Genomic DNA, 27,573 nt, shown 5'->3' with positions numbered 1-27,573 from the left:
AGATTTTTTTTATTTTATTGAATTTAAGGGTATTCTTATAGTTATATTCTTTTTATTTATAAAATTTTTTATAAAATAAAATAATTTTTTAATTTATTTAAGGGTGAAATAATTATTTTTAATATCAAAGTAGTTAATTGATACAAGTTTAAAAATAAATGTGGCGTAACGTATATGTTAAAATTTTATGGTGATTATATATATATATATGATAAAAGAAAGGTGGTGTAAATATAATTTTTCTTAAAAGAATAAAATTTAATTAAATAGTATCTTAACTTCATCTCACCCTAACTTGGTAAAATTAACCACAGGTTGTGGAAAATCAAGCTCATATTTTGTTAATTAATCTGCAAAAGTTACATACAAAAGCAAGAAATTCAAAAAGAGAAAAGGAGAAGGGAGAAAATTTAATTAATTCTGCCATATCACACGACCCTTTCAAGTCAATCCGAAGACAAGACTTCCATTTCAAAATCCTGTTGCTGTAGTAATCATGGTGAGCATGCGTTCCGGAAAAGTTGATGCGCGATCCAACGGTTCGTATGTGGTCAACAAGGATGGCTGAGTAAAAGGGAAAACGTGGCTGAATGTGCAACATCAGATGTGTGGTCAACAACGCCGGCTGAGAAAAGGAGAAACGTGGCTAAATGGGGAACATCGGATCAATACAATGAACGATCAAGAATACTTCCTAAGAAGAACAAGATTGGTTGGGCGTGTGTGACACAATATAGTGAGTTTAGACCCTGCACGGTCGCGTGGCGAAATCTCAACCCTCCATGGTAAAAGTACGTCAATCGAACGGTTACTACTTCGAGAGTCTAGTACGCACACACCCGAGCGCGAGCGGAAATGGTGATCTATGAATTTATTAGAAGTAGGACTAGTAGCAGTTTAGCACCTCTCTAAATATCCCTTAACAGTAATTTAAAAAAAGAGAAAAAAAATTTCTCATCCTTAAAGTTTTGCTCATTTTATTCATATTTTTTAAATAATAGCTCAAAACATCTTCCGTTATCTCGTTAACTCATTATTAATTGAATATCATCTATTAATAATTTATTAAGAATAAAAATAAATCTTCTGCAATACTGGTATGGCGACGCTGAGTGGAGATAGCGAGAGAGAGAGAGAGAGAGACGCAAGGATGGCGACGCTGAATCACCATTATGAGCAATAATCCCACGAGGTAATCCACTCTCGATCAAGTGCAACAAGCATCAAAACAGATTGCCATAAATGACATAGCTGAAGGACAAAGGAGTTTGACTTGCATAATTTAATAACACCATGGTATGCCTTGATAAGATGCTGCACACACCCAACATCAAATAGTAATGTTGCTTGTTACTTCACAGGAATTATGACCTACGGTGGTGCAAAAATGCTACTCACGATCATTATCGCCACTATTACATTAAGTTCACCCATGCAGCCTATGCAATTGAAATCACGTGACCATATTATTTTAGATTCTAGCTTAAACCTTGTGCGATTAAATCTCAGAACTGCGACGATGACTTTGAATCAGAACCATAGAACCGCATTTGGGAGGATCAACCCAGGTTGCAATACTACCTACCAGCAAACCTCAAAATAAGATAGCAGTTTCTGACCATTGTGATTTAATTACAAAAGTATTCCCCTATTTTTTTATGCAAAGATGCATAATAGAACCAAAAAAGAATTAACACAAGGAAAACAAAGATTTGTCAATTGGGCGAATCAAGAGTTGGCAAAAGGGTGCAGCCCATTAACACCAACGTATCTTGAAACCCACCTCAAGCTCTCCAATCGCGCCTTCTCACGGTCGCACCAGACCTCTCTCCAGCCAACCATTAATCAACAGACAAAACCGAGAATTATTAACAGTAATGAATTGAGCAGCATGACCAAATATCTGTGGTTGAGGACGTATCATTCTGGATCTCATTCTTCCTCCCAAGCCATGATTTCCCCAAATACTGCAAGGCATAGTAACAGAAATAAATAAATAAAACGGATCATTACATGGATGCAATTGACTAGCTGAGCACCCAGCTCAGATACACAAAATTCAACTTTCACGAGTTTTAATAACTCAAGTTGAGTCCTATTTTGGTGGCAGTATAATTTTGAAAGCATTTTAACTAAGATATTTGATAAACACTCATTTTTATTAAGCACCTAATGTTTTAATTCCATTCCTCAATAAATTAAAAGTCACAACACCTCAATCACAAACATGGAAATAATCATACCAAAAATGCCATCCAAAAAAGATTGGGGTAGCCTAAGTTACATATAAACTAAGCGTCACAATGGCTGCATGCAATTCATGATACACAAAAACAATATTCAATGATTAACACATGCTACACTGTTGAAAGCAAATTGTTTCAATTACCATTAAACAAGCATTTACTCTCATCAACGACCAAGCTATAAAAGCAAGAGAATTAATATATGGGGCAACCAAAGTGAAAATCATAAATCCATAAACAGTGTGTAGATAAAAGCATACCTTAACAACTCTAGAAATTTTCATGGCCTGCTTAATGATTCAAATGTTAGGTTGATATGCCTGAACTTCCTCTTTTTCCATCTGAACCCAGGAATTGCCCAATATCATGTCCTTCGAGTGGCAGAAAACTTGTTGGTAAGCCAACAGCAAACTCCTCAAAACGAACTCCACGACTTCGTAAATAATCTGCAATCTAGATAGACCAATTACAGTATTTATATATGAATAATCATGCTTCAAGCTTATGATTGAAACTTGTCTGACATTTCAAACATAATTGAAGCCAAGATACTAATTTATATTTCAAACAGAATTGAAGCCAATATACTAGTTTGTATTTAGTTGTCCATATACAGGGGTATAAAGGTTGTTACAGATTTTATTATTTGATATTAATTATAAATCATGAAATATATATTTCTATGCACAAAAAAGAAACCAAATAAGCAAAAGAAAATCATATTCTTACTTACATGATTGGCAGGAGCCGGCCACTTAAGGCAGCTGACTCTAAACTTGAACCCAACAGCCAATCACCAACAAATACCAGCCCTTCCGCAAGGATCCAAGATACATGGAATACTTGGAGTGTTAGTTGGAAGAGCTGCATCCCTACACATTCGCGCCCCCCCCCAAAAAAAATAAAAAAAAAGGAACCTTGAATTTTCTTAGTTATGAAATTCTCAGGTTATTTTAAATATTCAATAAATTAGAATGACATGTTCCATCTCGTTTCTCAGACAAGCATAACAAAAAAAAAAAAAAACAAAACTAGAGTCCACACAAAACTTGTTAAGCATGTCCAAATCAGCCACTGATTCAAAAGCAACACCAACAGCAAATAGCTACAGGCCAAGTCACAGAGATCCAAATGGGACATGATAAAAATGAAATTACAAGATAATGCCCATAAAAGTGGAGCCTTAGCATAATTGGACTCTGAGTATAAATAGGGCTTCTGAAATGAACCTTTCGGTCGGCCAAGCGCAGCTATAACAACCTCAAGCATACCTGTTTTCACCTTTTCCTAATAGATGATTAAAAAAAAAAATCACACCAGTCTTGCAGAAAGCCTGATTCGCAGCCTATACAGATCTACATATGCTGCACCAAAGTTATGCTGTAACATTGAAATGTTATATTGATTCAAGTATAAAAGGGAAAATAAAGCTAATCTTACTGCAAAGTCTATGCAAATATGCACAAAAAGCCTTGGGTTTTGGGATTTCAAGCTTAATTATGAATGGATTCCAGTGCTCTAGAAAGGCCCTTCAACTTTGAAAACGTCATCTTTCTTCTGCAGCTTGCCACCTTCAATGCCAACCATCAGATCTCGCTTTCTTCGCTCCCAGTTCCAGTCCATGGTGACGTTTCCGAGGGTGAAGGGACTTTCTACAGCACATGAAAGAATATGCATAAGCTTTTTTGAAAGTGAGAGTTAGAACCCTCGCTTCATCCATTGCTGAATTTCCTCGAGATCTTGCCTCTTTCTTCAGCTTGCTCATCATAAGGAACTCGTCACCTTGAATCCAAACCGTCCGCATCAGATCCTCTTTCCTCGAGTTAGAACCCTCGTTTCATCCAGTAGTGAATTTCCTGGAGATCTTGTCTCTTTATTCAGCTTTCTCATCATAACTCATAAGGAACTCGTCACCTTGAATCCAAACCGTTGGCATCCTCTTTCTTCGTCCCTACCGTCTTCACCCTGCACCCATAACACAGAGAGTGTAGATCTAGCTAAGAAATGACATAAAAGCAACCCAAATTTTATGAGAATCAGAAGAGAAAAACATACTTTGAATGTACACACACACAAAATTGAATACAATTACAAGATTTTAACATTTCAAAATTATTTTGCTTCAAAACAATTATTGAAACGTAATTCAAAACTGAAATTACTTCCAAAAAAAAAAAAAATACAAACTTCAAATTATAAACAAATATATTTTCCATAGTTTTTCATCTTGCACCACAAAAGTGATCGAGTGCCCTTTTTGTGTTCGCACACCAAATATTATCTCTTTAATTCCTTAAATATATTTCGTTATTAAAAATATTATAATATTTTAAGAGTGTATTAATTATTTATTTTAAATTAATAAAAATTATAACTATCATTTAAAAAATAATAAAATTATAACGGATTGATAATTTTATTCTTAAAAAATATTACTTGTTAATTATTATTTAAAAATTAATAAAATTATAATGAATTAATAATTTTATTTTTAAAAAATATCACTTATATATTTTTAAATTTTTTTATTATCACTCGTATATTTTTAAATTATTAAATATCATATAAAAATATTAAATTATCCATCTAACATTATCTTATTTAAATAAATAATTTAAAATAAATAATTAACACACCTTTAAAGTATTATGATATTTTTTATAATAAAACATCTATAAGTATACGAATGATAATTTTTCTAATCGTAATTATGATGCTTACGTGGACGGTTGCAATTGGATTATAAAAAAATAATAATAAAGTTTATCAGCTTTGATCAATCATAAATTTTTTAGTTGCGTTAGAGAAGGTGACATCTGGCCTATGGGTCGGATGAGATTAGGTAAGCGTAATTAGGCGCCGACAAAACTAAGAATTTGTCAAAAAAAAAAAAACAAAGGCAAAAAGCTTTTTATGTGATTGAACGGGAGCAAATTGTTGTGTTGCATGTGTGTTGGGAATGACATCTAATTATTTGCCACCTGGATTCCTAACACCGGCTAACGAGCAATGATCTTGATTTGATCCCTAATCGGACGGTGGATAGAGTCGGTGGGTCGGTCGACCCTTGATTTGTTGTAATCAATCAAAGTCAATGGCTTTTATATCTCAAATGCTCAATGTTGTCATTCAATTTCAATATTTAGGTTTTAATCTGGACCCGATTCATTAAGTTTTGATTTTCACCCTCGCTTCATACAATTGAGCTTTTGTTTCTCTTCTCATTCTCATAAAATTTCCGATGACGAACCAACCCCAGGTTGTCGAGTGAGTAACAATGGACCAGTACATATATATATAAGGCCGGAGCATTATTAATGTTATTTTTAGTTAATTTCTAATTATTCCTGGACTATTTAAATATAATCCTCTTTACCTTTTAAAACTCTTAATTTACTCCTTTTTTAAAATAAAATAAAATAAAATCAAAGTCGTTTAAATTTTTAAAAATAAAATTTTGAAGATAATTAATATATAAAGAACGTAATTCAAAAATTACGATGTTCTAAAATACCTCTAGTATAATTAATACAAATACATATATTAAAGTTAACAATCTTTCTATAGAATTTTTTATTTTAAAATATAGTATATTTCTATTTATAAATTACATACAAATACTTAAAATCTTAAAATATTTTTTATTATATAGTTTTATTTTTATAATTTTAAACTCTTATAACGTTCTCAAAATGTATTTTTATTGAAATTAATATACAATTATGAAATGGGGTAGGCATAAAATGTTTGTTAAAATAACAATTTATTTAAATATTTAATTAAATTTTCATTTTAAAAAATTAACAAATTAAATTGTATTTAGTTATTTAGTGATTTTAGGATTTTTTTTGGTTTTTTAAGGTTTGATTAGGAGCTTCGAGGGTTGTGACGAGGAGGAACTTGTTGGTAAAAGCCCAAAATATCCTTTTGTTCTAATGGAGTTTTGTCGAAGCGGGCCCATGTTGGCTTAGCCCATTAAAAATCTTTAACACCCCTTCGATAAGGTGGGGCAACTGGCAACCCCTCTGTAGAGATGAGCTCCTCACAATTCTCAAAAGTCTCGATAAAATTCCTCTATGCAGTTTACAATTTTAACCTTGAGGAGAATTACAATAAAAGACAAACAAAGACGTATACAATCAAATCAACACATAATTTTTTATGGGGGATTGCCATTTTCCCCTATACAGTAATGAACATATACTATTTATCTCATTATTTTTATAATGGTCAAAAATCTCATGACAGTATAAGTTTATAATATTAACCTTATTTTCAACTACTCTTTTATTTACATTTATTATAAATTAAATAAATTACATGAATAGAAACTAAATAAAAAAAATTAAGTATTAAAAATAAGAAATATATGTTTTGATATGAGCAAAAAAATTAATAATAAAATTTTTTCTTGTAATTATTTATTTTATGAATATTTTCTTATAATAAACATTTTGTAATATTTTTAAATTAAATGTAAAAAGTATAGGCAAAATATTTTATTATTTATCTTATAATAAATTTTTATTTGTCATTCAAGTTTTCTTATAATAATTTTTTTTATTATTTTATAATAATTTTCTTATATATTTATTATCAGAAAGTTTTCACAAATATAAATAAGAAAATTTTTTTATTATTAATTTTTTTGCTTATATCAAAATATATATTTCTTGTTTTTAATGCTTAATTTTTTATTTAGTTTCTATTTATGTGATTTATTTAATTTATAATAAATATAAATAAAAGAGTAGTTGAAACTAAGGGTAATATTATAAACTTATACTGTCAGGGGGATTTGTGGCCATTATAAAAATAGGAAGGAGGTAAATGGTATATGTTGATCACTGTAGGGGGAAAAAAGTGAAAATCCCCCTAATTTCTTATTTAGTTTAAGAATTTTTTGCACCCCAACATGTACATCCAAATTACAGCAAGTTGGAAAAAAATGCAAACGAAGAGACTATTGTTTCGTGTACTATTCCCCAAATGCAAAGACAGAGACTATGGTTGCCATTTGCTCTTGGGCTTCCCTAATATATTTGGTTTGCAGAGTTATCCCATTTGTCTTCCCAAGCCATATTCCCCCGATATGGCAGAGCACAATAGAAAGAACCTGAATAATTGCAACATGGATGTGGCTGGCAAACTCACAAACAAAAAATTCAAGTGTCACTAGTTTGAAGAACTCGAGTTGAGCCTAATCTTGTTTCTTACCTATGTGTTGATATAACACTTGATGCTTGTCGGAATCAACCAATCATTCTAAAGCCACAGCAACAGCAAATCATTACAGCCCAAGTCGGTCACAAGGGATCCAAATGGGACATGATAAAAATGAAGTTACAAGGTCATGTCCAAAAAAGTGGTTTGCAGAGTAATTGGACACAAGTATAAAGGGGCTTCTGAAGTGAACCTATCGGCAGGCCAAGCAACAGCTTCAACACCCTCGAGCATACCTGTTTTCACCTTCTATGCTGTTGCAGTTGGCATATTTTCCTAATAAATGGTGAAAACAATCGTAAAAATCTTGCAGAAAGCCTAAATTGCAGCATAGACATATCTATTCAGCACCGAAGCTTGCTGTAAAATTGAAATGTCATATTGATTCAAGTATAAAAGAAAAAAATAAAGCTAATCTTATTGCAAACGGTATATAATATATGCGAAAAAAAAGGGAACTCATTGCGGCCATGTTTCAATAGCTTGGGATTTCAAACTGAAGGATGAATGGATTCAACTAGAGGTCTACTCTATTGGTTAAAAAAGTGCGAAAATGCCAGCATATAATCATAAGTATTTAAACAAGACACACATTTACAAACAAACTGACCTGTGGAACCTTGTCTCCTTTTCCTGAAGCTGCAATGCCGAAGAAGGTCCAATAGTGAGAACCATCACTATGAAAACTCAAAAGTTTCGCTGAGTTATTTGCCATCCATGAGACAGAATCAACACCTTTAACAAAGGCCCCTTCAAATGTCACCGCACTGCACTGCCTAGTAGAAGGGGATCCTCAGATGCGACAAGAAGGGCCCATATAAATCTTAGTTCCAGCCTCTGCAAACCAGGAAAATGCATCATGAATCTTTGAAATAATTTATAAATGGCCAATACTGAATAAAGATAGGCTAGATAATAATACAAAAAACTTAATATTTCAAAGTGTATATAACTTCGTTTGCCTAGCTATTAGAGGTAAGCCAGATGAACCAAGCAGCCAATTTGCAAATTTTCCTCCCATTACCACAACACAAAGCCAAAATGTAAACAGCAGACACAAGCAATAAACAGTCCACAATCAACAAGAAACAGAAAGGAAACAAACATAACCTCATCTTCTAGGTCTAGAACCATATCTGGTCGTTACATTTATAAAGATGACTTCAATTCTTTCATAACAACCTATTTAATACTCATAAGAGAAGTTTACAAGCCACTGATAGGACATTATCAAGATGATGAGTTGTGGACATATCCCAAGTCATTGAATGAATGGCATAGATTGAAAAAATAAAAAATAATTACATGGATGTGGTTGACCAAAATACTGGATAAACCCCACTTTATTTAGCAGCTAATGTTTAATTTCATTCCTCAACACCTACAGCTTAAAAATCACTAGAACCCAATTCTAAACATGCTCATAATCAAATCGAATAATGCATTCCAAAAAGAGTTGAGCTTGCCAAAAGGTGCATACACACTGTCTATCACAATAGCTACTGACAATTAATGATATACAAAACCCTTTTCACGAAAACAGTATTCAATTTAAAACAACACATGCTAGCCTGTTTTAAATCAAATTTTTTCAATTACCATTAAACAAGCATATACTCTCATCAAATACAAACATAACCCACATCAAAAACACAAAAGTACAACAGAAAAGGCAACCATGTCAAAAACAGTGGAGTTGACACCTCTCTTATCCAACCTCAAAGCACAAGCCAGAACCACCATGCCTCCGCCGATAATCCCCACATGCGGGTCACTGGAGACGGGTGCGGTGAAGGTTAATTAGATACTCATAAGGCAGGAAAAACATGCATGCACCCACACTCTGGGCAAGGGGGGAACAAGGGGGAGAGAAAAGCACAAAAAGATTACCATGCACCCACTTCCATATTTGATGAATAAGGTTCATTTTTCTACTCAACCAATTATTAGAACCCAATACTAAGATGAATTGAAACCCCTCTCTCTCTCACTCACACACATACTATTGGTTGACCTCCAAAGTTAATAGCCAGACAAACTACTACCTCCTGTACAGGACGAGGAGGAAGAGAGTCCTGCAACTGCTTCAGAAGAGATATGTACGCTGCGGGAAGTACATCAGCTCGTGTGGATAAGTACTCTCCAAATTTCACCCACAAGCCTTCCAACTTTATTATCAAATTGAGAACACGCTTAGCATTTCGCTCATGAGCCCTCTGCCATAGAGCAGATATCTTAGACTTGTCCATCCATTTCTCTCTTTGCTGTACAGCCAGTAGTAAAAGCAGCAATGGAAATGAGATTGCCATTCATTTGAAGTCAAGACAATAAGCAATAATCAAGAAACTGATACCTTATAGTCAAGGTAAATTAATATAGCCATTGAGAATATACTCATGCGTCTTCGGTAAATGTTTCCCCATCCCATCGGAAGTGGCTATGTATAGATGGTGAATCAAGAATAAGTTATATGAGTTTTTAGGATTTCCATGCAGATGATTAAATGGTAAGTCTCTTGACATTTCAAAGCATTGGTATAATTTGTACTGTCCCCATTCAATAGATGGTTTGAAAAAGACAAAAATGCGAGACCAAACATGGAGGGCCGTTAGTAGGGAGATGCTCAAACCTGGTGATCACATTTGCACTGACTGGTGGAAAGGTGTCTTCTATCATCATGGTCAGCTTGCTTTTAGTATTCATTGAGAAGTCTAATGTCTGTATGTATTGCAACTGTTCCTGTGTATGCGCAGTGTTGAATATGGCATTTCCTTATTATATGTACAGGGATATATGTAGGGGATGACTTGGTAATCCAAGTCAATGGACCCAGGAAATAAAGTGCATATTCAGCAATGAAAATGAAATCTAGCCCATCTGCAACAAATGTATGCCCTGCTAATTGCCAAAACAACCAGAAAGGGTTTAAGGGCTGGACCATCAAAACGTGTCTTGACTGCTTCTTGGATGGCCACTCATTGTATGTCTATGATTACGAGTGTTACACTGTACGTCAGCATGTCGAACAGAATGGTGGTTATATATAAAGTTACCGGAGGAAGTTATCGAATTTGCCAATAGCGACCTACAAAGGAAAGAGTTTTGCTCTGGCTACAGTCTACTTGGGAGCAACTGTGAGCATTTTGCTACCTTGTGTAAAACAGGCTTGGCCTTTAGCATGCAATCAATATTATTAAAGGCTAAGGTTGATGCTTCCCTTACAAAATTGAGGGCTATGTTTTCTGCTGCTGCGTTCATGTAATGTATCCGATAAAACTTGGTCTTCGAAGAGAAGAGTGTACAGATTTGGATGTGTTTACAATTTAATAAATATGGTGTTATTATTTTGTCTGTACTAGTACTTTTTCTTAAAGGTATTTTATTAAGAAAAAGTACGATTAGATGATTAGAAATTGTGTGGCAGGATATTTTTTAAATTTGGAATATAGCACCGGAATACAAATTACTTTTCCAGATAAGGGATATCAAACAAGCCTTGAAAATTATCTGATGAAGGTGTTTGATGAAGTGAACTAAGTGTTTGATGAATTATCACAGTGAAGCAACTCCTAACAAGCACCTGATTAGTCAAGGACCATGTAACCTGATATGGCAGACGTGGCAAGTGTCTCAGCAAAGTACCGATAATGCCAATGAGCAGTGAGGATAAGATCAACAGTACAATGCAGATAAAAATGCAGCCGTGTGGTTGAAACATCTTGGCCAGCAAGAATTGAACTGTGTATAAACAATGAAATGAAGTAGAACATTTTATTCTATGTCTCTGTTTTATTGCTTGTCTTTTAAAGATTTCAACTTCAACATATTTCCATATGATCAAATATAAAAACCATTACGCTTCTGCAAGAAGTAACTTGATGTCTAGCAACCAAAACAACAAGAAACCTAGCACATTTGCATTAAGTTTGCGTGCTTGCCATCCTTTCTCCTTTCTTTTTGAAAAGGGTCTTTATCTTAGCATGTAATTGATGTATTAAACATGGATTACATCATTTTTTGGATAACAATTGTTCGAAGATAATTAATGTTCTTCTTGTAGTGAGATTAATATACTTGATTTAGAGGATGGTTATGAACCAGGATTCAGAAGTTGGACGCAGGCTCTAAAACCAATACACCATGTTCATAAATATCAAACTTGACTCAACTGCTTAAATTATTAAGTAATAGTGGCTATAATCTCTCGAGACTTGACCGCATGGTTTCGAGTAACTTTCTTTGGGCTTATATGGGTGATTTAGAAATAATAAGAGTTTAAACAAACATGGCCGACTGCTGGGTAGCTTGTCGCCAACGTTCTGCTCTGCCTTGTGCTCACATTCGAAGTCAATATATATGAACGAATGCTCGTTCAACTTCTGCGGGTTTCTCAATCTTGTTTTGCAAGGCCTCCCCTATGGCGTGGACTTCGCCTAGTAGCGATTGATCCACTCGCCACTGTGGCATACAGCTGCATATATGTGGGAAAAATTACAAGCACCTTCATCGCGTTTTCGTGCTGGCCTTGTTCCTCAAATTCCACCAAAGCATCCACTTCCTCAAAGGACTTGAACATGGCAAATTGTAACTCATAATATTCCTTTTTTGCTCTATTAATAAAATTATGCATCGATATATCTATATCTATATCTATATTTATATACGCGTGTGTGTGTGTGTGTTAATTAGGTAACTGCAAGAAGCAGAGGAGAGAAGAAAAGAGCATAAAGAAGGAGAAGAACAGAACCAAGGTTGCTGCAACACAGCGTTTGCATGAATGGGTATTTATTTAGACACCAAGATTATTATGATGTAACAAAACATTTATCGCGCATTAATTTTTCTCCAACAGCCAGCTTAATGACTTGTAGGGACAAAGAAAGTTTATTGCAACGTACATGTCCTTCATAGAGCATCAGTCGTTCTATATGTGTAACGGAAAGTTACCTTGCATGACAACAGCATAATTCAATAATGAAAAATATATTGTCTTTTTTAGAGGCATTGTACCATGATGTAGTAAAATATCTCTATTAAAGTTTTGGGAGGAGTCACATGCAGTCTAGTCATAATGTTTGAACAGGCAACATGTTCAAATCTTTTTCCAAAGATTTGTATCATTGTATGATTTTTGCTAAAAAAATAATGAAAAGATTTGTAGGGCCAATTTTATGAGCATTTCAAGTAATATTTGTATGGTTGATAGACCCTCTTTCGCTTACCTTTGTTTGCTTCGGTATTTATGATATCAGTCATTAATTAATGACATTGAGACCACAAGTGAAATACTGTACTGTAGTATTTGTATCGTAGTTTTGGAAAAGACTTGATACTGCAGGAGCGCTGGACTTTTTACTATCACTCTTAATTACATGTACATTTCAATCAATTATGATAATATTAAGATACATATAGTGAATAGTAAATGGTTAAGGAGTGATGCATTAATTACAATAGGAGTGTTCGTGGATTAAATTTTGCGGATTGGACATCAATTCATATCCGATTCATAATTTTGCGGATTATAAATTTTAATCCAATCCAATCTACAAATTGGTGAAATTCAATTCAAATTCAGTCCATACGTCTGCGTATCGAATGCGGATTTGACCAAACCCATATCTAATCCACCATTTTACGGATTGATTTGTAGGCTAATTTTTTTTAATTATATCTTATCTATGAACTAACTAAATAAAAAATTAATATAATTTTTTTTACTACCAATCAAATTCAAAATTAAATAAGATTTAAATAAATAAATTGTTTAAATAAAACTAGAAATACATTCAAAGTTTCAAAATACAAAACATCAAAAAAAAATCTCATTTGTTTAGATCAGTACATAAAAATTAATTGTTTAGGAAGTTATATTTTTTTATTTAATTATTTTTATTTTATATTATTATCAGATAAGTTATAATATGGTGTTAATGTAATTAGATTTTAACTTATTTATTTATTAGTAAGTATAATGTTATATTTACAAGTTTAATTTTTTTTATTTTGTTTGCAGATTCGCGGATTTTGCGGATTTACAGAAGTAAAATCCATATCCAAATTCCAATCCACTGATTGCGAATTTTTAAATTTTTAATTCAATACAATCCACGAATTAGATTTTTATGGATCGAGTTTCTACAGATCAAACATTTTGAGTGGATCGAATTAAATTCTGAACACCCCTCAAGTCCAGCAAAGATTTATTTTCACTATTAATTGGGGATATTTGGAAAAAGTACAATAATGAAAAGGTTTTAAGTGAAATATTGCAGTACTAGAATCAAACCAAATGAGTTTTGTGTGGAATTAGAAATGAAATGGACTAAGGCCTATCTCTACTAGTTAGTGGGTAATTTTATTATGACCCTAAGTTTTGGGTCCGAATCTCACATAGAGTGCGTATGTTTAATTAATAATTTTTTTAAAAAAGGAAATGAAATATAATGATTCAAATCAAACTATGTTAATTGCTAAGTATGTCAACCACCACACGAACAGGACAATGGTCTTACTTCTAATTTCTAAATCACCCATGCATATGTTCACTGTTAGGTAATAGTTTATGGCATGACATGACATGCATTACCAAATTTAGAAAGATAGATAAGAAATTAAATGATGTTTTGAATGTGAAGCTCAAATTTAGAAAGAGATCGAAAGACGATGTCGGTCGTCGTGTGCTCTTAGAACTAACAAGTCCTTCGCATATTAACTACATGTCTGTTGAAATTATTCATGCCAAGAAGACAAGAACGACATCCAGTTGATGTTGTCAAGAGTCAAGACTTAGTGAGTGAAGTACAGAATACGTAATGTTCATATATTGACCATAATCTCAATAAAATTAATAATGTTTATATTAGCACATAAAAATTTCATCTTAATCTCGATAAATATATACATTAATTTATCGAAGATTATTTTAGTTTGGCCTAAGAAAAATAAGTTCGTCGTAACTTTGGCTTTGCCCACTGCAAAATACGGCGCCTATACCATCTGAGTGCCATGTGTGATGCAGTCTGCTGATGCCTTAAAAGCAAAAAGACAAGCGCCAAAGCAAGCGTAAATGCCATCCATCAACAGCTTAGCTCCAGCACTGCCATAACCCTCCACCAGTGCCGTCCAATTACTATTTCTATTTGACCTTTTCATTGAGAGAGAAGATGTCAATGTTAAAAAGCAAACTAGCTGGAGCATTGGGCAGCGTCTAATTGTCTGTTTCAATTGCTTTTTAACACGCATAGCCCTAAATACAATGTTAGGAAATTAATATATAGATTAATAGGTGGGTTGATTGGAACTTCTAACTAACAAACACTGTATTGTCACTTTTATATGAGTTTGCCTCACATTAGTCTATATGAAAATATAGGTTGATGGATAGAGTTTCTTTTTTAACCACTAAATAAACTGTCAACATATATAATTAATCCATTTGTTACAGGAAATTGCCTTTTTCCCCGAAGGCGTGATATTCAACTTGTGAATTGTATTTGATTGTCGATGGGAACAAATATATTCACATGAATTCTTCAAAGTCCTCGGTTAAAGATTTGAAGAAAAATATCCAATATTGGATATGAATATTTTCCTCACATTTTGAACTAAAATGTAGGGAAAAATACTTGTTTAATTAGCACTTAGCAATTATGTCAATTATCGAACTATTAGTCTTTGTATTTTAAAAGATTATTTAAATTGTCTATGTTATATATCTGTCTCTGATAAAATTGATTATTCTTTACTTCTCACTTGTTGCATGTCAGATTTAATTGAATTGTAAATTTTATTTAGAAAAAAAATTATTTTATCCTTCAAAAGTTAGATCTATCAAGTACCAACAATAAAAGTAACCAGATGGATCTCTTGAACAGTTTTTGAAAATACAGATCAATTGGATATCGACTAAAACCTAAGTACTTAGTCGACTCTAATAAAAAGGAAATTAAACTTTTTAACACTTTATTATCTGCATAATTCCGTGAGGGTTGGCAAGGCTGTATAACATAGCCATTGGGCCTCAACGTCTCAGCCCCTCCCTCACTCTATCATGCTGCAAATTTTTGAAACTACCCATTTTACCTATATATTCTTTTTTTTTTTTTGTTTGAACCACGAGGTGGTCTTGAGTGGGCCTTAATTATGGGAGGTACATTTAAGTCCGTATCACAACACAGACTAATCTCCGCTCGCACCGGGTCGGCCTATAAGGGGTAAAATGCTGGCCAAAGTGATGATTTCATACGAGAGCAGGACTTGAACCCCTAACCTCTCTTAAGGAGTGAGAATGTCGAACCACTCACACCAACCAACTTTGGTTTTTTACCTATCTATTCTAGCTCTTCTTGCAACTACTAACAAAGAAGAACATTTAAAATTTTCAAGCCCAATCGATTTACTATATAAAGATGGATAGGGTTTTTAAAATTTACTTTTCAACATTGTTCTTTAGTATTATTTATTTATTTTCCCTTATGGACGCTTGTTATACCATAATTCACAATTAAGCATGGGAAAAATGGGTACTCGTGCAACTGCGGTCCAGCTCACCGGTCTAGAACTGAACCGGATGGCCGAGTTACAACAACCTGCAGTTTCCACTACACTAATTATTCTACCCTTCGCAGTGCTCTTCTGGTCCAAGCGTTCCAGGCCGGTCTACCTAGTCGACTTCTCGTGTTACAAACCAGATGATGAACTCAAAGCTTCGGTCGACAAGGTCTTGAAAGTGACCGAAAATAGAGGCTTGTTCCAAGAGGACTCGTTTCATTTCCAGAAACGTATAGCGAACCGGGCTTGTATTGGTGATGAAACGTATTTACCAAGGGGAGCAACATCCTCACCTCCCAATCTTTCCTTTGATCAAGCTCGGTCCGAGGCTGAATCAGTCATGTTAGGTGCACTTGATTCTCTTTTTGACAAAACTGATCTCAAAACTAGTGATGTTAGAACCCTTATCGTGAACTGCAGCTTACTCAATCCAGTCCCATCTCTTTTCTTCCAAGATAGTGAATCGTTACAAGCTTAGAACAGACATCAAGACCTACAATCTTGGTGGCATGGCCTGTAGTGCAAGCCTCATATCCGCCAAGCTCGCTTGGTCCCTCCTTAAAAGGAAAGCATAGCTCCTATGCAGTCGTCGTAAGTACTGAAAATATTACTCATTCTTGGTATTCTGGTAAGAACCTGTCTCTTCCGGATGGTGGTGGCTGATTTCTCCTATGCAGTCGTCGTAAGTGTTGCTAACCAACTGTCTCTTCCGGGTGGGTGCATCTGCTTTGCTTTTATCAAACAAGGCACGTGACCGGTCCCACTCCAAGTGTGTACTGACTCATTTAGTTCGAACCCATACAGGCAGTGTCGAAACTGGAAACTTATTTTAATTTTAAAATAATTAACCTTTCAAAAAAAAAAAATAGTTATTGGGACTATATGAACTTTCAAGGGGTTAACAAGAATATGAATCTTTGCCGACGTTCGGATCAATTCTTTTACAGTGCTGTAAAGGAACTTTACAATACTGTAAAGCTTTACAGTACAATACTATAAAAGTTTGATGCAGTGGAAGTTTAATGTTCAAAATATTCCGTTGATTCTAGAGAATACCGGAACAAAAGAACAATTAAATTCACGTTGATTCAAAAAAATACCGCGAATTTAGGGGTTAAGACTCGTTGATGCCGCAGAATACCGAGAATTAACTGTTCAAATACTCACAAAGAGATTTGAAAATTGAAATATTATTAAACTCAAAATTCTCTGCCCTCAAAGGCTACAAGAGGGAGCTATTTATAGTAGTAGTAATTATCCTAATTCATGAAGTAAAACAAAATCCTAAATTGAAAGGGAAACAAAATTCTAAATTAGAAAGGAATTTAAAAGTCTTAAACTTTAGTTAATAAGGAAACTAATCATAGTATAATATGAATTCCTACTCTTCATCATTCCCCCCAGGGTGAAGAGAATTCGCCCTCGAATTCGGATTGTCAGCAATAACATCTTCATCATGATCACCTCTGTAAGGAATAAGATGCTTGACATTAAAGACATCTGCGGTGCGGATATGACTAGGAAGCTTTAATCTGTATGCATTAGGATTTATCTTCTCGATAATCTCCAAAGGGCCAATTTTCCTGGCAGAAAGCTTGTTGTACTCACCAACTGAGAATTTATCTTTAGTTAGGATAGCCCAAACAAGATCTCCTACTTGTAATTCTAAAGGTCGACGCTTTTTGTCTGCCATAATTTTATAACCTTCGGTTGTCTGCTTCAAAGACTCTTGCGTAGTTTCATGAATCTTCTGAAGCTGCTCAATAAAGTCTTCTGCTTTACCGCTTTTGCGAACTAAATCTGGAACTGGAGCCAAGTCGATAGGAGCTCGTGGATTATATCCGTAATTCACCTGAAAAGGGCTTAAACCAGTACTACGCTTAACTGCACGGTTATAAGTAAACTCGACTTGATATAACTTCTGATCCCACATCTTCAAGTTATCACCAACTAGACTACGTAGATGGTTTCTTAAAGAGCGGTTGACAACTTCAGTTTGACCATCTGTTTGTGGGTGGTAAGCACTACTAAAATTCAGGCGAGTATTAGTCAACTTCCATAATGTCTTCCAAAAATGGCTAAGAAATCGTGTATCCCGGTCAGATACTATAGAACTTGGTAAACCGTGCAATCGATAGACTTCCTTGAAAAATAGGTGAGCAATAGTCAAAGCGTCTGTAGTCTTCTTGCAAGCAATGAAGTGACCCATTTTTGAGAATCGATCAACAACAACAAATATTGAATCCATACCCCTCTAAGTGCGGGGTAATCCCAAAACAAAATCCATGCTAATGTCAGCCCAAGGTTGTGTTGGAATCGGCAGCGGCATATATAACCCAGCATTAGTTGCTGCGCCCTTGGAAACTTGACAAATGCGACAAGTCTCGACATAGTGATAGACTTCACGCCTCATAGTAGGCCAAAAATAAGTGTTGGCGATTAGAGCTAGAGTTTTGTCACGACCCATGTGCCCTTCGTTATGTAACTCTGAAATGATTTTCAATCTCAAACTGGAGTCAGGAACACACAACTGATTACTCTTGAAAAGGAATTCATCATGTAAATGATAATCTGAGCGAAACCCTGCAACAACGTCTTCTAATATAGGAGTAAAGTAAGGATCAGAAGCATATAACTCTCGAAATGTGTCAAATCCGAGAACTTGATTATGCATCTGTGTCAATAAAGATGTTCGTCGACTAAGTGCATCTGCTACCCGGTTGGATTCACCAGAGGTATGCTTCACCACAAAAGTAAATTGTTGAAGGAATGCTGTCCACGTGACATGTCTGTGAGAGAGCTTGTCTTGACTATTAAGGTATTTTAACGCTGCATGGTCAGTGTATAAAACAAAGTCTTTATGAACTAGATAATGTCGCCAATGTTTTAACACTTGGATTACTGCGTAAAATTCCACGTCATAAGTGCTGTAGTGTGTCTTTGCTCCATTCAACTTCTCACTGAAATAAGCTATAGGTTTACCCTGTTGGCTAAGAACAGCTCCAATGCCGACTTTAGAAGCATCACAATGAACCTCAAAAGTGAGCGAAAAATCTGGTAGGGCAAGTACTGGGGCAATAATCAACTTTTCTTTGATAATCTTGAATGCCTTAGTAGCTGCCTCTGTCCAAGAGAATTGTCCTCCTTTCATGCAATCCGTGATTGGTGCCATAATAGTACTGAAATGAGGAATGAATCGCCTGTAAAAAGAGGCCAATCCATGGAAACTTCTGGTGGCGGATAAAGTAGTTGTCTGAGGCCAATCTCGAATAGCATCCACTTTTGATTGGTCAACAGATATACCATCCTTCGATACCACATATCCCAAAAATAATACTTTCTCTGTCAAGAAAATACATTTTTTTACTGCTGTGTATAAACTTGCTGCTCTTAAGGCTGAAAGTACTTCTCTCAAATGTTGTAGATGTAACTCGTGACTGGTGCTATATATAAGTATATCATCGAAGTAAACAACCACAAACATTCCAATGAAAGGGCGAAGAACTTGATTCATGACTCGCATAAAAGTACTCGGAGCATTGGATAAGCCAAACGGCATTACCAACCACTCGTATAACCCTTCGCGAATTTTAAAAGCTGTTTTCCATTCATCTCCAGGCCGTATTCGAATTTGATGGTAGCCACTCTTCAAATCAAGTTTGGTAAAAATTGTTGCTCCACTGAGTTGATCTAACAAGTCGTCTAATCGAGGGATTGGAAAACGATATCGAACTGTAATTTTATTGATAGCTCGACTGTCCACGCACATCCTCCAAGAACCATCTTTCTTTGGAGTCAATAAAGCAGGAACTACACAGGGACTAAGACTTTCACGGATAAATCCCTTTTCTAGTAACTCTTCCACTTGGCGCCTTAATTCTTCATGTTCTGTAGGACTCATACGATAATGAGGTCGATTTGGTAATGTAGAACCTGGTACCAAATCAATTTGGTGTTGTATATCCCGCAGAGGTGGTAAACCCTGTGGTAGCTCATTGGGGAACAAATCTTGAAATTCCGCCAGAATAGGTGTCACAGCTTCAGGAATCTTAGAACCACCGTTACTCTCTATTCCCAATAAAATGTAGACTCTCTTTGTCTCTGCTACAACATCTATAAATTGCTTCTTGCCTAACAAATAATTACTCAAGTCTTGCTGGAGAGTAAACTCCTTGTTAGGTAGGAGAACGATCTTGGTGTTGTTAAACATAAAGCTGTAGGTGTTTCTCTTCCCATCATGTACTACGTTTCGATCATATTGCCAAGGTCTACCCAGTAATAGATGACAAGCATCCATAGCCACAACATCACACTAAATTTTGTCTTTATAAATTGAACCAATGGATAAGAAAACTAAGCAACGTTTCGATACTGTCACTTGATTTCCCTTCTTCAGCCATGTGAGCTTGTATGGAGTTTGATGAGGTTCTGTCTTTAAATTTAGCTTTGTTATGACTTCTTCCGAAATGACATTCTCGCAACTGCCTGAGTCTATGACCATACGACATACTTTACCCCCGATTGTGCAAGTAGTCTGAAAGATATTCTGTCGTAGCCACTTGTCTTTGTCTTGACCTTTAGGAGTGAAGAATGCGCGGTTTACGATCAACATTGGCCCACTATCACTATGTTCTTCAACAGATTGAGCGCTACCACTACTATCAAAAGTTGGCTCTACAGCGAACTCTTCAGTTTCTTCCTCCTGGTAGTCTTCACTTTCCTCTGTGCCTACGAATAACCCTTTACCATATTTTCCTCCCTTTTTACATTCTGTCATTCGGTGCCCATTTTCTCCGCAATTAAAACAATGTAATCCCGAACCCGAGAATTGAGTTTTGCTGCTTTGACCGTTTTCACTAGGTTTACTAGTTTTATTTGGAGGATTTGGAGGGGTGAAATTACGAAATTGGGAAGTCGGGATTGAATTATCACGAACAATAATTCGAGCACCCCGAAAGCTTGAGTCATTAGTACGTCGACTAAATTGCTTCTCCAACTGCAAGGCTTGTTGGTGTGCCTCTGAAATAGAGTATAGGTCAAGTAAATTTAATTGGTCTTGAAATTGAGATCGTAGGCCTCCAATGTAGCGGGAAACCTGTTGTTATGCTGTCTCTGTCAAGTCATTGCGTGCTACCAACCTAGGGATGGCAATTGTACCCGCAAACCAGCAAACCCGCCCAAACCCACCCGCCAAAACCCACCCGTTGCGGGTAATTTTACCCGTTGCGGGCGGGTTTAGTATTATAAATTAAAACCCGCACATGGATGCGGGTGGGTTTGGTATTAGCCTTATATCCGGTGGATACCCACATGGATATCCACCAAACCCGCAATATTTTTTTCAAATATTTTTAATTTAATTTAAATCTAAAAATGTATAAAGAAAATAATGTCATTAATTAAATTACCAAATAGCCAAAGGCTCAAAGTTGTGTATGTGTGTATGTGGCCTATATCCTATTCTAAAGTCATAATCTAAAGACAACTAAAGGCATTTTCCTTCGAATTAGTATTTGAAAATATTAATCTTAATTATTATTATAGGCATTGTGTTGGATGGATGCTTATGGTGGTGAATGAAATGAATATCTTCTCTTGGAGCTTGTTTTAAATGATAATATGAAATGTAATTATTATTTTTATATACTAGTTTGTGTTTTTTAAATGGATTTGTGTAATTTATACTTAAATTTGAGAATTTGTGTTGAATTGATGTGGAAATTTTAATTTTTCATTTACATTATTTAAATATAAAATTGAGTATGTTATATGGAATTTGAGGTTATTATTATAAATTTATATATTAAACATTTGTGATTTTAAATACAGAAACCCGCAAAAAATCCGCCGGATACCATTGCGGGTTTGGTAATTGTTAAAACCCGTTGCGGGTGGGTTTTTGTAAAAAAATAAAAACCCACTGCGGATTGCGGGTGGGTTTGGTAATTTAAATTTTGTGCGGGTTTGGGTTTGGTAATGGCAAACCCGCTGCGAGCGGTGCCCATTGCCATCCCTATACCAACCAATGGAATTCTGTAGTGTAATCATCCACTGATCGATTACCTTGCCTTAAATTCTGTAGCTGTTGGTATAACAGTTTGGCGTAATTATGCGGCAAGAATGCTCCATGCAAGTGCTTCTTGAACTTTTCCCAAGAATCAATCTTCTTTTTGCCTTGCCTAATCCTTGTGAGCTTAGTTTGTTGCCACCAAGCTGCTGCTCTTCCACGAAATCGAGTTGCAGCAAGCGAAACTAGTTTATTTTCAGGAACTTCTTTGTATTCGAAAACTTCCTCAATGGCGTTAATCCAGTCTAATAATTCTTCAGGTCGACCACTTCCTTGAAATTCGGGAATGTCAATTCTCAACCTAGATTCCCATCTTCTGTCATCAATAGACTCAGTTTTAGGTCGACGCCCAGAGAATGGGTTAGCAAAGCTTCCACTTGATTTGTCTTCACGTTCTGGAGTACAATGGCGTTCGTCAAGTAACTCTGCTATTCGTGCCATTTGTGCAGCTAACATATCAATTCTGGCTGTCATACTAGCCAGGGATTCATCTTTCGAAACATCTTCTTGATTGTAAGTTGTAGTATGAGCATCACGAGCTTTTCTTGGAGGCATTTTTTTCAAATTCGGGTTTAAAAAGGTAGTGGGGTTAAACTGAAAGTAAATAAAAATTTTAGGCCGAAACTGTAATTAAGCAAAAAGTTTTAGATTGCCGATGATGGTGGTCGGAAATCGAGTAAGGGTGGGTGGATCTGAAAGATTTTGGGTTGGTAAGATGGTGGTGGTGGTTTGTCTGAAAAAGTGGTTTTTTTTTTTTTAACTAAACGGAAAAAAACAAAAAGAGAAAGGAAAACGTTTGGTGGTAGATGGGTTAGATGAGTAATACCAGGTTTTGGCTCTGATACCAAGCTGATGCAGCGAAAGTTTAATGTTCAAAATATTCCGTTGATTCTAGAGAATACCGGAACAAAAGAACAATTAAATTCACGTTGATTCAAAAGAATACCGCGAATTTAGGGGTTAAGACTCGTTGATGCCGCAGAATACCGAGAATTAACTGTTCAAATACTCACAATGAAATTTAAAAATTGAAATATTATTAAACTCAAAATTCTCTGCCCTCAAAGGCTACAAGAGGGAGCTATTTATAGTAGTAGTAATTATCCTAATTCATGAAGTAAAACAAAATCCTAAATTGAAAGGGAAACAAAATTCTAAATTAGAAAGGAATTTAAAAGTCTTAAACTTTAGTTAATAAGGAAACTAATCCTAGTATAATATGAATTCATACTCTTCATGAAAGTTTCTGTACAGTACATTATAGTAACGTTGAAGAAGGATTTATAGTGTTATAAATTGATCGTTGATTCATATACTTTGTAAGAGTGCGGATATTAGCACCTAAGACTCATTAATATAAACGTTACTGTGAAATCGAAACTATCTTTACCTTAAACTCGTGAATATTACTTCTTTTGCTTATTTTGTTATAGTTCATGAGAAATTATCTAAATTAGCTTCGCCTTTGCATGCAGGTTCCAATGATAAGCACTTCAACTGTGTCCGCCTAGCACAGGATGAAGAAGGAAAAGTTGAGAGTTTCACTCTCCAAAGAAGTAATGTTTGTAGCTGGAGATGCATTGAAGACAAACATTACCACTTTGGGCCCTTAGGACTAAAGCACAATTTAACACTTATTGTAATCGTTGTTTTTCTTTTTGTTGTTCTTGGCTAAGTGAAATTATATTTCCTAATGGACTCACATTCAACGTGTTTTCCCGCTCTCTCCCTCTTCACGACATATCAGTATGATCTGATATGAAGATGTATCAAAAAAAAAATATACAGCTATTATCTTCTTTAATTTTCAGTATGGATGTTATGACTGCTGTTTTCCATGTAGCCTTTATAGTGTTCTTGTGCTCGCTCTCTTTTGGATTTTAAGCTGATGGTACTCTTTTTGTCATATGGCAGAATTTCATGGCTGGGTGGGTCTGCAGACAAAGGTTATAACCCATATGCATCTATGTATAGATCATCCCTTTCTAATCCAGCACATGCAGGCCATGCTGGAGGCTGCGGCTCTGTCTGTGGCTCGAACTACGGTTATTAAGAAGGCAATGTTGAGTTAAGTTTTCACCATTGAGACCTAACTTTTTAGAAAATGTAGCTGATATATTATTGAAGTTCTCTGCTTAAGAAGAGTTTGATGTTGTACTCTGCTCTGTCGAACTATCCTGAACACTCAGTAGGCTAACACTTGAGCCGGAGAAAATTTTGGTTATTAGTTAACTCTAGTTCATTGTTGCTTCACATTCCTTTGTTCTCCCAACAGCATTTTGTGAATTCCCTTGTTGTTACGAGAGTGCTAGTGGCTACTGTAACTCTGCTTTTAAATCAAAGTCACTGTGTCTTGAGTTCTGCTTCACTATATTTTTGCAGGTAGGGTGTGTGAATTGTCATGAGCATTTCATTGCAAATTTTGTCAAGAAAGATAATTAAATTAAACATCGATAGCACTAAAATCACTTATCGGCACACATAGAACTCGCTCAAATCTCCAATTCGAATGTAAAGAATTGGGGAATCATCATTCGTGTACTCAAAGCATTTACAAATACGAATTTTTGGAATTCTATGTATGAATAATAAATATGAGTGTTTAAGATTAAACCGTAGGTCAATTCAGGAATGAGAATTCCATTTCCAACTCTCCATGGAATGAAATTCCCATTCCTTATTCTCAAATTGTACCCCTTTAATTTTTTCATATATGAAGCCATTTACACGAGTTCTATTATCAAATTGCAAAGCCCTTGAAACCTGACCATCAACGGACATCACAAAACAAGCCGTCATGAATTAGCCATTTGCCGTCGCTCTGCTCGCGTTTCCAGCGCCACCTGTCGTCGTCGCCTCCGCGCCGTCGATCTGCTCTTGACACACTTCCGTCTCAGCCGATTGAAAGGTTTGTTTTATTTTACTTAATTTTTGGTTTGACTCTCTTTGTGCTTCAAGTTCTCTGTGTTTCATGTTGTTTTGCTTCTCAGTTTAGTTTGTGTGATTATTCTTTATCTCAAAAAGTTTCATCTGGATGTTAATAAATATTAGTGGGCATGATTTATTGGTGAGGATTGGAATAGTAAATTGTAAAATTTAAAGTGGGTAATGAGAAATAAACTGCTTTGAGGCTGTTCATTGTAGAGATCACCCATCCTAAAAGAAAAATACAGTTTATTTTTAGCTGGAGAATTGCTCCAGATTTAAAATACAGTTCTTAGCCACTAATTTCTTTTTATTATGTTAAAAGGTCAAAACTCTTGTTCCTCTTTGCACTTTCACGGTTTCAGAAAAAAAAAAAGGGGAGAGGAGAAAATATTTTCATTGAAAGGAAGAAGAAGAGGGAAAAAAAAGGGTGCTGTTTTCTTTTAATTTTGGAAGAAGTTTGCTTGCGGCCTTTTTACCTTGTGTTTTGGTTGGCTTTGCTTGTGTAAGAGGGAGGCTAAACATCTTGAGGTATTGTTTGTTTAATCCATGAGTATGCTCTGTTTTGCTGGTTAGTTGATTGATAATTATTGGCACAGGTTTAACTCTTGAAATTAATGAGAATATGTTTTTAGTAATCCTGAGATGCTGTGAGCAGTGTGGATATTATACTGAATATCTTTTGATTTAGCTGGAATCATGTGAAATTAATTTTATAATTTTAAAATAGATTTCCTGAGCTTTTCGCTGATATGTTTCATGTTAAAAAATTCTTAAAGCATGAATTGTTATGATGTTTTGAAGTTGCAATAGTGGGGCTGGAAAATTTCAATTTTCAGCAGTTGCCCTCACTTCTACAATTTATTTGGTAAACCTAATAGCTTCCATAAATTATAGGAAATTTTATTTCAATATGTCTACATGTCTATTTTCTGTATATTGTATTTCGTTATTTTTAACCTTTTAGAAAAAAAATAAAATAAAAATAGTAATGTTTGGTGCTGCAGTTTCTAAAGACTGTTTTTTCAGAATTTCAGAAGCTGAATTGGGAGTCAGTTTGGGTTACTTTGTGATCATTAAATGCCTTATTAATTTTAATACAAATTTCTTGTTGTCTCCTCTGTCAAAACTGGAAATTTTATTTTTGGATATGTGTAACCAAAGATATGAATTTTTGAGTTGGGTAGTAGCAGATTTTGGAAATTTGTAAGTCTCGCTGACATTTCAAAGCATTTGTATAAATTTGTACTGTCCCCATTCAATGGATGGTTTAAAAGAGACAAAAATGGGAGACCAAACATGCAGGGCCATTTGTAGGGAAATGCTCAAACCTGGTGATCACATTTGCACTGAAAGGTGGAATGGTCTCTACTATCATCATGGTCAGCTTACTTTTAGTATTCATTGAGAAGTCTAATGTCTGTATGTATTGTAACTTTTCCTGTTTATGCGCAGTGCTGAATCTGGCATTTCCTCTTTTTCGTGTACAGGAATATATGTGGGCGATGACTTGGTAATTCATGTCAATGGACCCAGGAAAAGAAGTGCATATTCATCAACGAAAATGAAATCTAGCTCGTCTGCATCAAGTTTATACCATGATACATGCCAAAACAACGGGTGCCAGAAAGGGTTTAATTGTGGAACCATCAAAACGTGTCTTGATTGCTTCTTGGATGGCCACTCATTGTATGTCTATGATTATGAGTGTAGCATTGTACGTCGGTATGTCAAACAGAATGGTGGTTGTATAAAGTCACCGGAGGAAGTTATCGAACTTGCCACTAGCAAACTACAAAGGAAAGATTTTTGTGCTGGCTACAATCTACTGGTAAGCAACTGTGAGCATTTTGCTACCTTGTGTAAAACAGGCTTGGCCTTTAGCATGCAATCAATAATATTAACGGCTAAGACTGTTGCTTTCCTTACAAAATAGAGCGCCATATTTTCTGCTGCGGCGTTCAATAAATCATTATCTGCTTATCATGTAATGTAATCTCGACGATCTTCTGAAAAAAAAAAAACGACGTGCGTAGGTTGAATATGTTTTACAATTTAGTAAAAACCTTTTGTTATTTTGGAGTTATTATTTTGTCTGTAATATTATTTTGGAGTTATTATTTTAGTAATAAAACGTTTCATTGGAAAGTATGTTGCTGGGTATTTCATTATTTTTTAGAGTTCAAATACTCGACCCGAGTACAAATGACTTTTCCTGATGAAGGTGTTTGATGAAGTGAACTAAATGCTTGATGAATTGACACAGTGAAGCAGCTCCTAACAAGCACCTTACTAGACAAGTGACATGTAACCTGATATGGCAGACGTGGCAAGTGACTCAGCAAAGTACCGAGAATGCCAATGAGAAGTGAGGATAAGATCAACGGTACAATGGAGATAAACATGCAGCCGTCTGGTTCAAACATTTTGGCCAGCAAGAATTGAACTGTGCTTATACAATGAAATGAAGTAGAGCATTTTATTCTTTGTCTCTGTTTTACTGCGTGTCTTTTAAAGATTTCAACTTAAATCCATATGATCAAATATGAAAACCATTAC

General features: G+C 35.1%; 2 protein-coding genes and 1 long non-coding RNA gene across 7 annotated transcripts; 2 read left to right on the top strand and 1 right to left on the bottom strand.

Annotated features, from left to right (window-relative positions):
- Positions 1 to 1,582: 1,582 nt before the first annotated feature.
- LOC127899078 (uncharacterized) lies at positions 1,583 to 4,535 on the bottom strand. Of its 3 annotated transcripts, none has more exons than XR_008050888.1 (3): positions 4,302 to 4,533; positions 2,507 to 4,211; positions 1,583 to 1,967 (listed from the first exon to the last, which is right to left on the bottom strand). It is a non-coding gene; the product is annotated as an uncharacterized LOC127899078 (long non-coding RNA). The 3 variants fall into 3 exon arrangements; XR_008050887.1 differs by having other exon boundaries at positions 2,507 to 2,699; positions 2,980 to 4,530; XR_008050886.1 differs by having other exon boundaries at positions 2,507 to 4,535.
- An 11,455-nt stretch (positions 4,536 to 15,990) lies between these two features.
- Positions 15,991 to 16,655, top strand: LOC102611815 (3-ketoacyl-CoA synthase 1-like). Its single transcript, XM_052432771.1, has one exon. It carries the CDS (start codon positions 15,991 to 15,993, stop codon positions 16,498 to 16,500), a length of 510 nt encoding a protein of 169 aa, XP_052288731.1. The 3' UTR covers positions 16,501 to 16,655.
- A 7,927-nt stretch (positions 16,656 to 24,582) lies between these two features.
- On the top strand, positions 24,583 to 27,573 carry LOC102627396 (protein LEAD-SENSITIVE 1-like). Of its 3 annotated transcripts, XR_008050838.1 has the most exons (4): positions 24,583 to 24,997; positions 25,340 to 26,396; positions 26,505 to 26,845; positions 27,281 to 27,573. XR_008050838.1 is itself a non-coding variant. In XM_052431751.1 (3 exons), exons 1-3 carry the CDS (start codon positions 26,276 to 26,278, stop codon positions 27,281 to 27,283), a joined length of 465 nt encoding a protein of 154 aa, XP_052287711.1. In that variant the 5' UTR covers positions 24,591 to 26,275; the 3' UTR covers positions 27,284 to 27,518. The 3 variants fall into 3 exon arrangements, 2 of the variants coding, with proteins under 2 accessions (XP_052287710.1, XP_052287711.1); XM_052431751.1 differs by having other exon boundaries at positions 24,591 to 26,396; positions 27,281 to 27,518; XM_052431750.1 differs by lacking the exon at positions 27,281 to 27,573 and having other exon boundaries at positions 24,588 to 26,396; positions 26,505 to 27,252.

The sequence above is a fragment of the Citrus sinensis genome, chromosome 8 (assembly GCF_022201045.2).
Source record: "Citrus sinensis cultivar Valencia sweet orange chromosome 8, DVS_A1.0, whole genome shotgun sequence".
NCBI classification, from domain to species: Eukaryota; Viridiplantae; Streptophyta; class Magnoliopsida; order Sapindales; family Rutaceae; genus Citrus; species Citrus sinensis.
The sequence above is the reverse complement of the archived record's forward strand: the minus strand, read 5'-3'. Positions and strand labels throughout refer to the sequence as shown.